The sequence below is a fragment of the Cydia pomonella genome, chromosome 28 (genome assembly GCF_033807575.1).
Source record: "Cydia pomonella isolate Wapato2018A chromosome 28, ilCydPomo1, whole genome shotgun sequence".
Lineage (NCBI taxonomy): Eukaryota > Metazoa > Arthropoda > Insecta > Lepidoptera > Tortricidae > Cydia > Cydia pomonella.
Window position 1 is genome coordinate 157,978 of NC_084730.1, and position 15,706 is coordinate 173,683.

The 15,706-nt window shown below is 35.0% G+C and overlaps 1 protein-coding gene across 1 annotated transcript in view; it reads right to left on the reverse strand.

Moving 5' to 3' along the window:
* LOC133532950 (multidrug resistance protein homolog 49-like) overlaps nt 1-15,706 on the reverse strand; it is an 89,945-nt gene that overhangs the window by 19,248 nt on the left and 54,991 nt on the right. The window contains exons 8-14 of the mRNA XM_061871828.1: nt 15,357-15,581; nt 14,844-15,030; nt 14,196-14,338; nt 13,554-13,703; nt 12,864-12,922; nt 11,632-11,766; nt 9,503-9,606 (exon numbers count right to left, since the gene is read on the reverse strand). Coding sequence (XP_061727812.1) covers nt 9,503-9,606; nt 11,632-11,766; nt 12,864-12,922; nt 13,554-13,703; nt 14,196-14,338; nt 14,844-15,030; nt 15,357-15,581 — 1,003 coding nt within the window. The remainder of the gene's footprint in view (nt 1-9,502; nt 9,607-11,631; nt 11,767-12,863; nt 12,923-13,553; nt 13,704-14,195; nt 14,339-14,843; nt 15,031-15,356; nt 15,582-15,706) is intronic.

Sequence of the window (15,706 nt, forward strand, 5' to 3'; positions counted from 1 at the left end):
GTTGTTTTACAGGTAAAAGTGGTTCGACTTCAGCACTATCTGTTTCAGTTCTACATTTAACAATCAAACCTTTCTTGACCCAATATTGTATTATACTACATTGCGTTAATGTAGACTTCATCTTACTCCATTCATGTATTAATCGTTACGTAACGTAGCAACAGGTTAGAGATAATATTTAACCCCTAAATGGCTTTAACTCTGAAGTCGACGTGACAATCTTTATAGTCATTAGTCCTGTGTTCAGCTCAAAACTATTAAGTTCAGTTGAAATTTTACACATTTACAATATTATGTCTCTGGATCCATATCTGCACGTGAAGTGTCAAACTTATATAAACGTATAATTGGATTGTTATAGGTAACAATACCTATAACAATGTTCAAGTTTTTGTACTTTTTTATTTAAAAGGTTGCTCTGATTGTTAATAATACTACTCATTTCATAATGGGTGTTCGTATGACAATAACACACGACAATTTCTTTATTCAAATGCCACCTTGAATAACATCGCTTTCAGAGGCTATTATACAACTCTGCTAGGGGTGATACTAAAGTGTCCTTGAGGTAATTAAATTTTGTGTCTTGAAATTTCAAAGGATGCCAAACATTTTGCAAAAGTTTCAGTTTCAATAATTGGTTGTATTTATACATTAACATAAGATTCCCGTATACTGCTTTTAAGGTGACTAAAGCACTGCTAGATACGCCTTTGACATCAATGTAAAATGACAAGTGTCAATACTAAAAACTCAAGTTCATTTAATTTAAACAATGATTGAAACTACCAAATCAAATTATTGTCATATCCAATAAAATCCATTTTTTTCTTTATATATATTTTTTTTTCTAGGACTACATCTATGCCATAATATATTGTTCATGTCATTGATCGAAGCTCACATTTTTATTAATATTATCTTGCCTTAAACCTCTACGAGCTTTTTTTTTTCTTCCAATATCTTGTATTACTTTTGTAAACAATATAAATTATGATAATTAGCAAACCATAACAGATATATCTTTACTAAAAGGACAATAACCCCAAATGTGCCTCATGGCATTAAGTCCGCCTTTTAATAAATAAGGTTTTCTTTTGTGCAATAAAGATTAAATAAATAACTGTTCTGTCAAACCTATATCTATAGCTTATTTGGGCGTTACTTGTTATTATCGTCAGGTAAATACTATATTAACTAACTATCCTCATTAAGCTTATTACATACAATTTATTGCGTATTTACCTTGTAACGCTACTAAAAACTCTACAGATACGTCAAATCTCTATCGTCTATGCACTCTTTTCTCACACATCTCTTTTTCATTCGTTTTTTTTTTTATAAATTATACATCGTTTTTTACTACTTCCACTTTTGAATTTCAGGAACTACGTAGCAGTTTAAAACGTTTTCTGGATATCTGTATCATATTTTTATACTTTCAACTTGCGAAATATGACCATGTACATTTGCGTTCAACTCAATTATCTTATCTGTCCCGTCGTAATTATCTAACTTTAACATCGCTACTAACTGATGCTGTTACAACGCATACTCCCATAGGTACTACAAGTACAAATTATATTGAATCGTTCGAACTGAACACCGCGTTTGCTAAGTTTCAAACGTTAGTTATGTAAATATAACTTCCAACCAATTCTAGATAATCACCATTCAATCTGCAAACAAAAGATTCGTCTCTCTATTGATCTTTCTGAATAATTGTTCCTTTATCTTCCCTGTTTCCCTACGTAATCTATATTTAGGGCAATTATCATCATCTACACTCAAGTGCCTACTTTTTTTCACTTGTTAGCCTTTGTCACAAATCCCATGGATACAACAAATCGTTTGCAATATGTCCGATCTGTTGTTTACTTTACAATCTCGACTACTCAAAATCTGTTTACCTGAGATACTCTTGTACTGTCTGAAGTCTACTCTATACTATATTTGTTCTATATTTAAGTCGTACAGTAAAACATATTTATTATACTATAACATTTGGTATTTCGGTAATCTCCATAGGTAGGTATACATATGCTTATATAGGCACTATCCTGTTACTGTTTATTTGTTAGCACTTATCACTTCAACATTATGCGTCCATCTGCATTCATTAGTTTTATTAATAATAATTAGTTTTATTACTTTTATTTAACGGAATATCTTGTTTAATCCATGATAATTACCTCTGATCTCTTATTTAATGCATTTCTATACATTTAACACCTTTTTATTCGAATAATAATTAAAGTTACTTCAAAATTATGATAGTTAGAACTTCGTGTGCATAAAATATACTCATACAACAATGTCTCTATTGTCTAATGTCTGTACAATATCTCAAAATGCAATATGAATATCGTCTAATCTATCGAAACATGAAAATAATTAACAATTATTTAAAATTTCACATATATATATAAAGATATTTCTTCTAATACTGATCATCAACAACATCGAGTTAATTATCCCAAAAGTTTAATCAATTTCACGAACTCGCTGTCACAAGAGTTTGCGACTCAAAAATTCAGTCAAAAACACTAAACATCCATAGCCAATATAAGATGTCAAATGTTATCACAATTTCATTTTACTATTTTTAATACTATCATATTTAGCTTGTTGGATACTAAAAAGGAGCTACAACTCTTACACATGCATCTTTCCTCAAGACTGCGTATAAGTAGTCATTTAGTCAACTATGTTGTTCTGAGTGGATTAAATTGAACAAAAGTTTATTTTTACATCGATAAAGCGACGTGTGTACTATAATATTTACAAAAGCTCAACTAAACATGGATAGGTTTATTAGCATCCACTTCATTTGATAAACTCCTGATCATCAGCTAACTCGAATCAGTCAATCGTGTCATGTCTTTTAAGTATTTGATAGGATACAATCATCTTTCTATACTCCTATTTTGTTCCATATTCCTCTCGATATCAATTATAAAGAAACAGCTGTATGTTATAACATACCCAATCTCTCTGCTCTATTGTTTTTGTCTTTTTTCAACAATTTTAATAATTCCTTTCTTTTACTACGTTCAACACTTATTTATTAGTTATCCTATTGTTCGAACATATGCGTTAAATTTTTTCAGGCATCATATTTTCAAATCTTCTATTATACCTCTATCTTGTCGCCTCTCTTTTTTTTTTTAACTGTTTGGGTCATTATTTACGTTTCTGTTTCTCATTTCACTATCGACTCACAAGAGATCACGAATTGTTCTACTATAAGTAAGCTAACAAACTACAGCAAACTTTTGCAATACTGTTTCGTGTCTTAATTATTGGTTGCATTAAGAAAACCCAGAATTCATTTATGAAAATACCACTAGCTTGTAGTTAATTTCATGTTCAAACTGGGTAACTTGATACTTTAGTCTGTAATGACATCACCTGTACACAGTTTGTCAATAAAATATTTCTATTCTATTTTAACTATGCATTTTGTCCACCTCTCAAAAAGATTACTCACACTGCTCTGGTCTATCCATTATAAGTCTCTGTATCCCGTCAAATGACAATTAATTTCTGTTATATTTATCAATCTCGTATAAACTTTCAATATCTTTTTCTCTAGTATATCGGCTTCTGCTTACCTACCTAAGTACCTCGATACTTTTCAATTTCCTGCTTAAAGGCAAATCTCTTTACTCGAAAGAAAGAAAGAAAACCTCGATCTGTGTTAGAACTCAGTCACTTTACGTACTTGCTGCTGTATCATTACTCACGACGGTTTAAATTTCTGCAGTTCAGTTTTGGATCACTATATCAAACTCAAGAGCCTTAATCAATGCTCAAGCATTAAACGCATTCATGTTCAATTACGTTCTTCATCTGGCTCAACACCCGAAATTCAAACAACTGTTTTTTCCTAGAAAAAGAGAAAAACTTCCCCAAATTCTAACAATTTTTTTTGTAAAAAATATTAATTGTAACACACATTTCAATCGAACAATAGTCACAGACATACAGTATCTGTTCTCTATGTACAACTTGTCTCTCTTTTCATTTTAGCATCTATTAATAGTATTAACCATTTCAATCGGACAATGCTCACACACATACAATATGTTTTCTATGTATAACTTATCTCTCTTTTCATTTTACCATCTATCAATAATATTAATAATATAATATTAGGTTTTGTTATACTTTTTTTTTTTACTTCATTTCATAAAATAAAATATTTGATACTCTGTATTATAGAATTTAACGGAGATCAAACTTAATTTCGATCTAACTTGTAATCAAGACGCTGTCTTACATTTTACCCACTTATACTTTATATTCTCTTCTCACAAGGCCACTGTAAATTCTATATCTAAAAAAATCGCGTAAGTATATCTCCACACACGACAGTCGTGAAACTGCCAGCGTCGATAAAAATCTATAATTCTTATCTTCATAAGAGTGTAATTTCACTAATTCATCCTTCGTTTGATTCATCTCTCCAAAATTTGAGGCGTATGCTCAGGGTTATTTTAATTTCAACCATATATAAAATAAAAAAATATATGAACCATTTCAAGAGAACGAACGTTCGCTACAAACGTTCCGTTTTTTTTCATATCTCACTTACAGCTCTCACATCACAAGTCACTATTGTGATTCTGTATCTCCGTTTAATCAATACATACGTATGCTTGTTGGAATTAAAAATCAATATAAGCTACAAATTACTTTTTTTTATTATCATTCCATCAATAACCAGTTGCATTCTCGTCATCGTACTAAATACTGTAAATATTACTTGCAATGTCACGTTAGAATATAATTTATGAACAATCAAAGAAAAGATTAGTCATCTTATTTGGACTAAAAAAAAACATCCGTCGCGTTCTCGCGACCACCATAGTCAAATCTTTAGAAACTAGTCATACAGAATTCACCATTCGCACATTCGCATTTTATAATTCGCAATTTCAATGTGTACACTTCCGTCAAAAAACAAACAATTTCATCTAATTCTCAACATCCGTGACGAACCCTCACGTCAAACAAAAATAAAATATTAAGATGTACTCTCACGTACTTTAATGTTTACTTTCCTTGACGCACGCTCACTTCACACAAAAATCAAATTTCAGATGTACTTTCACGTCAAATAACTTCTAACTACCTTGACGTATGCTCATGTCAAATAAAAAACAATTTCCTTGACGTGCTCTCACGATAAACAAAAATCAAATTTAAAACGCACGCTCACATCAAATAAAAATCAAATTTAAGACGCACTCTCACGTCAAATAATTTTCAACTTCCTTGACGCACACTCACGTCAAGTACAAATCATATTTCAGACGAACTCTCACGTCAAAAAATTTCCTACTTCCATGACGCATGCTCACGTCAATCGATAATCAAATTTTAGACGCACTCTCACGTCCAACAAAAGTTAAATAACTTGATTGAACAATAGTTATTTGTACAACAAGAAAGCAAAGTTTGATATTTCTTCGAGTGCTTGTTTTGATTGTATAATAAAATACGTAAAATATGGTGTTTTTATTAAATTTTAAACTTTTATTTCATTAATTAATTATTACGAATGAAGACTCGTAGGGTGTTTTGGAACGATGCGGTCTGACTTATTTCGGGGGTTTATTATAGACCGTCAATATACCGTTGAATTACGTATGCACTTTTTTTGTTCAAATATTCCGAACTTGTATTAGGCCCCGCTCGTTGAAATGACATTCGACTCTAAAGGTCACTTGAATGTTATTTTGTCTCACTCGGTGAGCAAAATGTGATTTTGCTCACTGTTTTTAAACAGCAAATTACCCTTGTTCGAGCTGCTGACGTGATAAAATATTTTCATCAGTGAAACAAACAAATTCGTTATAAATTATATTTCTTTCGCTCTTTGTTGTCTTTAACAAAACTATCATCTGGCACTGACACTGAATAGTTCTGTATACAACAAACTCTCAATACTCGCTCTCATGCTAATAAATATATTATTTATTATTGTCATACAAAAACTTGAGTTAACTTCTCTTAAGTTACCTTCGCTTATGTTAAGCTACCATAATGCTCTCTCACATTGTTATTATATATCGTGTACCTGCGTAACTTTAAATCATACTAGTAGACCATATGATTGACCAGCAATTTTACACAGACTCTGCATGAGTTTAATTATCATAACTTCTTTCCAAGTTCTATATTGTCGTTTAATACTAAATAAGTGATTTAGAATCAATGCATTTAAATTTACACACTGTCAAAATCCATTGTCACATTATACATAAGTATAGTGTCATTTAACCCAATTAAATTATCTCATTAATAAAAATAAAAAAAAAGATTGTCTATTTCAGGCTTCTAGCCCATAACAAATCTCTTTATGTTTCATTAAGATCTCTTAGATACGCTCATTTAAAATTACTAGTACCTGGGCGACCGAGCTCCGCTCGGCTACAACTATCCATTGCAATATGGTGGCGTATAATAGGTGATAATCTACATAAACTTAAAAAGTAAAATGTGAACTGACAATTATTATTATTTACAATCGAATTCAACCTTACAGCACTTGTCACAGAGTAACGCCATCTATTGCCAATTTCTCTTATTACATAGCTAATTTTTTTACCAAACCAAACCTGTCCAAAACAATAAAAATTAAAAATTATATATAAACTTGAACATATAAAAAAAAAAAAACAAAGATTAGTCACCGGGCGAGATTCGAACCCGTAACACTCGTTTCTAGCCGTCCGCGTCCCAACCCGCCGGACCAGACGGACAGTGGCCAGCAACACGAAATCAGCGACCACATTCTGCGTCGAAAGAAAAACGCATGAAAACTCGAAAACACGCGCCTTCCCAAACACAAGACTAATCTAGACCGACTGTACACCCCCAAAAACCCCCATATACCAAATTTCAGCGAAATCGCCAGAGCCGTTTCCGAGACCACAGAAAACTATATATATATACAAGAATTGCTCGTTCAAAGGTATAAGATAATGCAACGTCAGAACGTTATGTCAAACTATCATCTTCTAATTTACATACGCTCATGTAAATTTACCATAATGTACGCTCACATTATGAAGAACTATCATCATCTAATTTACTTACACTCAAGTAAATTTACATAATGTACGCTCACATTATGAAAAACTATCATCATCTAATTTACATACGCTCATGTAAATTTACCATAATGTACGCTCACATTATGAAGAACTATCATCATCTAATTTACTTACACTCAAGTAAATTTACATAATGTACGCTCACATTATGAAAAACTATCATCATCCAATTTACATACGCTCATGTAAATTTACCATAATGTACGCTCACATTATGAAGAACTATCATCATCTAATTTACTTACACTCAAGTAAATTTACATAATGTACGCTCACATTATGAAAAACTATCATCATCTAATTTACATACGCTCATGTAAATTTACCGTAATGTACGCTCACATTATGAAGTACTATCATCTAATTTACATACGCTCATGTAAATTTACCGTAATGTACGCTCACATTATGAAGTACTATCATCTAATTTACATTCGCTCATGTAAATTTACCATAATGTACGCTCACATTATGAATCTGCTATTCTATTTATCTCATCTTTCACGTCCAAACTCTTAATATTACCCTCTTAATATTACTCATGTTATTAAAACTACATAAGTATATACTACACAAAACGCTTGTTTACGTTGTTGTACACTAGCTTACTTTAAATAAGTATCTGTATTTACTTATATTTTTATGCTAGCCCGCTTTCAACTGTAAGGCTTTCATTAGCATAAATAAACTATGAGTCTCATACAATTTTAGCTAAATTGGAGTAAAATTTACAGATAACATGTGTAACACTGTCACCTGTATAACACTGTCACTGTCACCATTAAACGTAGGTATTTATTTCGACAAAAATATGTCTATAAATAGATACTTATTATTTCGCATTTTAGTGCTGTCCAATTCACTGATTTCGTATAGATTTAACTAAAACTGCTGCATTGAACATAAATCATGACGTGTACAACAATGAAATACATAAATGCTTTTAAAAATTCTTATCAAAGAAAAAAATATATAGGAAAGCATAACCTACTCCATGTGTAAAAATGACAAAACTAATTTATTTCTGGTCATGATTCCTCATATACTGATGTCTTAAAGGAACTTTTATTATCATAATATATATTTAATTAACTTTCTTGGGCCATCATATGATTTACAACAATCATTTAATATTATCTGTCTAAATTATCATAAATTCATTATCTATCACAATAAACTACCAGCCAATTTATTGTTTTCAGTTGCTTGCAAAGAAGTGGTAAGATATACTTCTTAATGACTATTTTTACTCACGAGTTTTAAAGCTACCTGCAACTTCATCATGCATTTTTTTAAATTGCTAATACATATAATAGTTACTTACAAGCAGTCGCCAAAAACATATATCTGAAGCATGTAAATCGTCCTAAACTCATGAAATAAAATACTTTTTATTTCTATAACTTACGTTTCATATAACTTAGGAATCAAAATAAATCTCAAAATCCCAATGTGGGTTAGTGGTACGTTAACACTTCTGATTTATAGTGCTTCTTATTACATGGTTACCCTAAACTATTACTACTGCAGCAATCGGGATACTTGCAGGTACTCTGACCTAACCAGTTCATTACGATGCTTCCTCTTTTACAGCCTCAACCCAAGTGAACGAGCCTGTCCAACATTTACCGTGTCCCCACCACCTGCTAAAACTACCGTGTTTTGACATAATGTTAAATCGTGTTCAGTATAATGTTATTTTTCCAACTACCCCTGTATTAATCGGGGTAACATAATAATGTTGTCACGGTATAATTATTATTTAACTGCTATCTTAAATGTAAACATAAATAAATCATGACATTTGCCAGAGCTCAACAAGGATGCGGAGTGTTAGGATCGGCAACGCGCATGTAAAACACCTCTGGAGTTGCAGGCGTACATAGGCTACTGAGACTGCTTACCATCAGGCGGGCCGTATGCTTGTTTGCCACCGACGCAGTACAAAAAAAGTACATATTTGCAATTTTCTCATTCTCATTAAGTCATAGTCATGTAGGTACGCAGTACTAATACATAACTGGTGACCGAAGAGCTGGCAGCTTCCTCGCACAACGTATCAGCATTGCGATACAACGAGAATATGCCGCCAGCATCCTTGGTGATTGCACCAAGGATGCTGGCGGCATATTCTCGTTGTATCGTAATGCTGAGGCATTGGCTTCAAGGGCCTATTTTAAATTTAAGCTAGTTATAGTAATCCTTTGTATATATCCATTATGTATATTGTTATTGTAAATAAAAAGTTTCCCTTCATACTTAGGAAGCTGTTTCTGTTTATAAAGTACGGTATCAATGCTTTATTTATCTGCTGCTTCTAAATATATACGGACGTCAATACTTTTATTAAAATAATCATGTTTTCAAGAGTATTTTACCTCGCGTTGAGGATCGCACGTTCGGTGCTCTTTTGAACCGGCTCTCCTCGACTACATCCTGGTCTTGATCTGACTCCACATCTGAGCAGGTCTTCTCCATGATTCTGTGGAAAATAAGTACATAATTATGTATGTAATAAATAATTATCAATAACTTAGAAGAAAACATTCGGGATTGAACCTAGGCTCACAATGTTATCGAAAAATAGGCCTACTACACTACCTATTTTTACAAGCTTATAATTAACTTGCCTTAGTATGGATGTCAGTGTGGGTCACACCTTAGGAAGCAAAATTTGATCCACTTCCCGATTTCCGATTGAGTTGAAATTTTGCATAAAAATGCAATATAAAAATATAATAACAGATTTTGACGAGTTGGACGAAAATTGATTAAATAAATAAATAAATAAATAAAACGTCCAAAATCAAGGTACTTAATAGTTAGGTAAAATAGTAATTGATTACATATAAAACAAACTTTCAATTGGTACAGGTCACAAATGTCACAATGCGTATATAATAATAATTCATTTTTACAGACAGTATCTCTTTAAGCTATCACGACAACAACACCACTATATCTCTAAGAAGGACAATATCTCTTCAAGCTATCACAATGACAACACCATTATATCTCTAAGAAGGACAGTATCTCTTCAAGCTATCACGATGACAACACCATTATATCTCTAAGAAGGACAGTATCTCTTCAAGCTATCACAATGACAACACCATTATATCTCTAAGAAGGACAGTTGTTCTTCAAACTATCACGATGACAACACCAATATCTCTAAGAAGGACAGTATCTCTTCAAGCTATCACAATGACAACACCATTATATCTCTAAGAAGGACAGTATCTCTTCAAGCTATCACAATGACAACACCATTATATCTCTAAGAAGGACAGTTGTTCTTCAAGCTATCACGATGACAACACCATTATATCTCTAAGAAGGACAGTATCTCTTCAAGCTATCACAATGACAACACCATTATATCTCTAAGAAGGACAGTATCTCTTCAAGCTATCACAATGACAACTCCATTATATCTCTAAGAAGGACAGTATCTCTTCAAGCTATCACAATGACAACACCATTATATCTCTAAGAAGGACAGTTGTTCTTCAAGCTATCACGATGACAACACCATTATATCTCTAAGAAGGATAGTATCTCTTCAAGCTATCACGATGACAACACCAATATCTCTAAGAAGGACAGTATCTCTTCAAGCTATCACAATGACAACACCATTATATCTCTAAGAAGGACAGTATCTCTTCAAGCTATCACAATGACAACACCATTATATCTCTAAGAAGGAGAGTTGTTCTTCAAGCTATCACGACGACAACACCATTATATCTCTAAGAAGGACAGTATCTCTTCAAGCTATCACAATGACAACACCATTATATCTCTAAGAAGGACAGTATCTCTTTAAGCTATCACAATTACAACACCATTATATCTCTAAGAAAGTCAGTATCTCTTCAAGCTATCACAATGACAACACCATTATATCTCTAAGAAGGACAGTATCTCTTCAAGCTATCACAATGACAACACCATTATATCTCTGAGAAGGACAGTATCTCTTCAAGCTATCACAATGACAACACCATTATATCTCTAAGAAGGACAGTATCTCTTCAAGCTATCACAATGACAACACCATTATATCTCTAAGAAGGACAGTTGTTCTTCAAGCTATCACGATGACAACACCATTATATCTCTAAGAAGGACAGTATCTCTTCAAGCTATCATGATGACAATACCATTATATCTCTAAGAAGGACAGTATCTCTTCAAGGTATCACGATGACAACACCATTATATCTCTAAGAAGGACAGTACCTCTTCAAGCTACTATGTCAACAACACCATTATATGTCTAAAAAGGACAGTATTTCTTCAAGCTATCACGACGACAACACCATTATATCTCTAATAAGGACAGTATCTCTTCAAGCTACAACGACAACAACACCATTATATCTCTAAGACGGACAGTATTTCTTCAAGCTATCACGACAATAACACCATTATATCTCTAATCTCTTCAAGCTATCATGTCAACAAGTGACCATCATATCTCTAAGCACTCGTGACTTACTCAGTGCTCATGTCTTCTTGCAACAGTTTCCAGTAGAGTCCCTTCTTCTCCAGCAGCTCTCGGTGCGAGCCCTGCTCCAGCACCGCTCCGTGCTCCACGTAGGCTATACGGGTTGCGTTCACTATTGTTGATAACCTGTGACAAACAATGATATTATTATAAAATTTTAGTCGCGAACAGCGAATCACCAGCTGTATAATGTGAATTCGACTTTAAATTCCTAACATTTACATTTACATTCATACATACATATATTCGACTACATATTCGAGGCTTTTTGAAATGCCAAATTTAGATATTGATAGTTTTTATAAGTAGGCATTTAATGCGCCTGGTTATTTACTGTATTTAGAACCAAGATTCTGACATGGCTATTATGCTATTATTAAATAGATATTTAATTTTGGCTCCTTGGAATTTGGCAACTTATAAAGGACCGCTGACTTAACCCCTTAACGCATGTCATAAAAATATTTTGTTTAAATTTGATTTTGACGACCGGTTTGGCCTAGTCGGTAGTGACCCTGCCTACGAAGCTGATGGTCCCGGGTTCAAATCCTGGTAAGGGCATTTATTCGTGTGATGAGCATGGATATTTGTTCCTGAGTCATGGGTGTTTTCTTTGTATTTAAGTATTTATGAATGTTTAGCAGTGGTGGCCGAGTGGATATGACGTCCGACTTTCAATCCGGAGGTCGCGGGTTCAAATCCTGGCTCGTACCAATGAGTTTTTCGGAACTTATGTACGAAATATCATTTGATATTTACCACTAGCTTTTCGGTGAAGGAAAACATCGTGAGGAAACCTGCAATACATCTGCGAAGAAATTCAAAGGTGTATGTGAAGTCCCCAATCCGCATCGGGCTAGCGTGGGGACTATAGCCCGAGCCCTCTCGCACATGAGAGGAGGCCTGTGCCCAGCAGTGGGACGTATATAGGCTGAATTATTATTATTTATAAATATTTATATATTATATATATCGTTGTCTAAGAACCCTCAACACAAGCCTTATTGAGCTTACTGTGGGACTTAGTCAATTTGTGTAATAATGTCCGATAATATTTATTTATTTATTTGAACTTTAATAGCTGTCAATAGAATTGAATATTATAACTGCCGTATATGGTTGGATATGCGGGTAAAGGGTAATTAATAAGACAGGATACGTGCTGATGGTAGTCGCTTTGCTATGGAATACCTTATCTTCAAATGAGACTCAAGTCTACTTACCTGTGTGATACAACTAGCGTGGTCCTTCCTTTGCTGGCCGCATCCAGCGCTGCTTGTACCTGTAAGAAACAAGATAACATTATAGATGACTAACTAGTCATTAGATTTTTATCCATCGCGAATATGGCTAATACGCCGAAGAAACTCAGAATCTTGAAATTTGGTACGAAGCAACGTCTTATAGCACAGATAAAGGAAAAATTGCGAAAACCGTAAATTTTTAGTTACATCATATAATAATATTATACCTACAGGTCTGTACGGAACCCTCGGTGCGCGAGTCCGACTCGCACTTGGCCGGGTTTTATTGAACGCTTACTAAATTTTGGTGGTAACTACTAGGGAAAAAAAATCTCACCTTTTACCAGTAGTTACTAATGGTAAAAGGTGGGAAAAAAATTCCCAGTAGTTACCACTGGTAACAATTTGGTGGTAACTAGTGGAATAACCCAAAAAAAATGCAAGTATTTTTGCCTTATCTGGACGCACCTTTTAAGCTTGCATTAGGTATTAGCAGTCACAGCTCACTTGGCGGCTGGAGTAAAAAGCGTAAGGCGCAAAGTCAAAGAAATTTGAATATTTCTAAAAATATGGAACTTCACTTCAATGTGGAATGTAATAACAGCTACGAAGATTCAAATTTCTTTGTCGCGACTCGAACTGTTTGATCTGACTCATACACAAATCTACCTGTCGTTCTGCAGCAGGGTCCAGCGCAGAAGTAGGCTCGTCTAGCAGCAAAATGGCGGGTTTCCGCAGAACGGCACGCGCGATGGCCACACGCTGTTTCTGTCCGCCGGAGAGCGAAGCGCCTCGCTCGCCGATTACTGTGTCGTAGCCCTGAGAACCCAGGTAAATAACGCGATCAAACGTTGGTCTTTTAAGATTCCCAGCGGATTCAAAGGTAAGATGAACGTAAATATGAAAATCATGCATAAACAAGTACGGTTCGCCTGCCGATAAAAGAATACTATCCCTTGTAACTTTAGAAATTGACACTTGACTTGCCTACTTTAAGATTGTACGACTTTTACTTAAACACTCGGGATGGGTCCTTCAACAAGATTATAATATTTCTTTACAGAAAAAGTCAGCCAGTAGAGAGTAGCGATGGTCAAGTTGTTTCTTTTTTGGTGGGTGGGGGTTTCCAGGCTTTTGCATCTATTTTATTTCCACTGGATCTACATTTTAAGTTTATCACTTCTGAGTCTGATTTATATGAAGGTTTTTGGACAGAAAATAATCGATCACTACTCGTTCTGTCGCAACTGGTCAGGTAAGTAGGTACTTCATTGATAACAATATGCTAAAGAAACAAATGAAATCACTTACATTTTTGAGTTTCGAGATAAATCCATGTGCGTTAGCGACGGTAGCTGCCTCGATGATGTCAGCCTCGCTGACGTAGTCCATGCCCAGCGCGATGTTCTCGCGGATGGTGCCACCGAACAGGACCGGCTCCTGGCCTACTACGCCTGTAACAGTAACAAATCATTGACCATCATTGCCAGCCTATACGAACCACTGGAGCACAGAGTTCCTCTACTGATACAAGAAGGTTTGCACTATAGTTTTCTTGCTAGTTGAATACGGATTGGAAATTCAAGGGCGTAGCCAGTTAGTGTAGTAGGAGGGGCCAAGTTGATATCGCCGCTCAGAGCTCTTTCACGATGACACGCCGCACATCATGCGTTAAATTCCTTGGACCGATCGAAATCTTCAGAAAAAGCATAAACCATGGCCATCCATCCACCAACACCACAAATCGTCCATAGCCGCATGCTTAAAGACATCTACTTCACCTCGGTTTTCATTTGAGATGTGACTATGTAGACTTCTGAAACTACTATGCCAGTAGAACTGTTCAAAATATGAAAAGCATGATATTTCGATGTACTCTCTCTAGACAACTGTTGCTTATTTCCTGCTTAAATGACTCGCCCTCGTCTTATTGCCACAAAGTCTCTTATTCAAGATTACCTATACTCCTCCTGTAGTGAGTGATGTTCAATTCGTTGAGTGGTCTTCCATCCACCTTCACGCTGCCTCCAGCTGGCTCATAAAGCCGCTGTAGCAGCTGCAAAGTTGTTGACTTGCCGCAGCCGGAACCACCCACTAGGGCGACGGTGTCACCGGGAGATACGCGGAGGTTGAAACCGCGGAGTACCTGGGAATGAATACATTACTGTGATCGAATCTAAAATCTTTAACCTAACCAAATAACTAAGGTATACATACGTACTAGTGTTTGACAGCCAAATTCCAATAGTTGATACCTAGACCGGCCTACCGCGAACACCGAAATTCGCGAATTGCGGGCATCTTTCTGTGTCAATCTAATTACGCCTTAAATTAAGTAAAAGAGAAAGATGCCCGCAATTTGCGAACTTCAGTGTTCGCGGTAGGCCCTCTGATCTGAGGAATTAACATTATAAGAGCAATACCCTTAACCATGAGTCGAAGATTGTACCTATAAATGGAAAAGACTCTTACCTTTACATCAGGTCTCGACGGATAATTAAAGTAGACATCCTCAAACACGATCTCCCCCTTCAACTTATCAATCTTCTCCCCTCGATCCAACATGGCGTCGATCTTCGACCTCCTCTCCAGCAGTCGGTAGAGGGAGGCGGCGGCGCCGCGCGCGGCCGCGAACAGTTCCAGGTGCGGGTGGCACATGGCGATGTTCTGGGAGGCCATGAATGTGCAGAAGAGGACCTGGAAAAACAACACGCTGTAATAAACAAGGTTTTTTTGGTGTATGATTGCCGTGGTGGAATACAGAAAGTGGTGGAAGTCTTTCAAGGAAGTTCATAGTCAAAATGAGAGATTTTAGTCGAGAG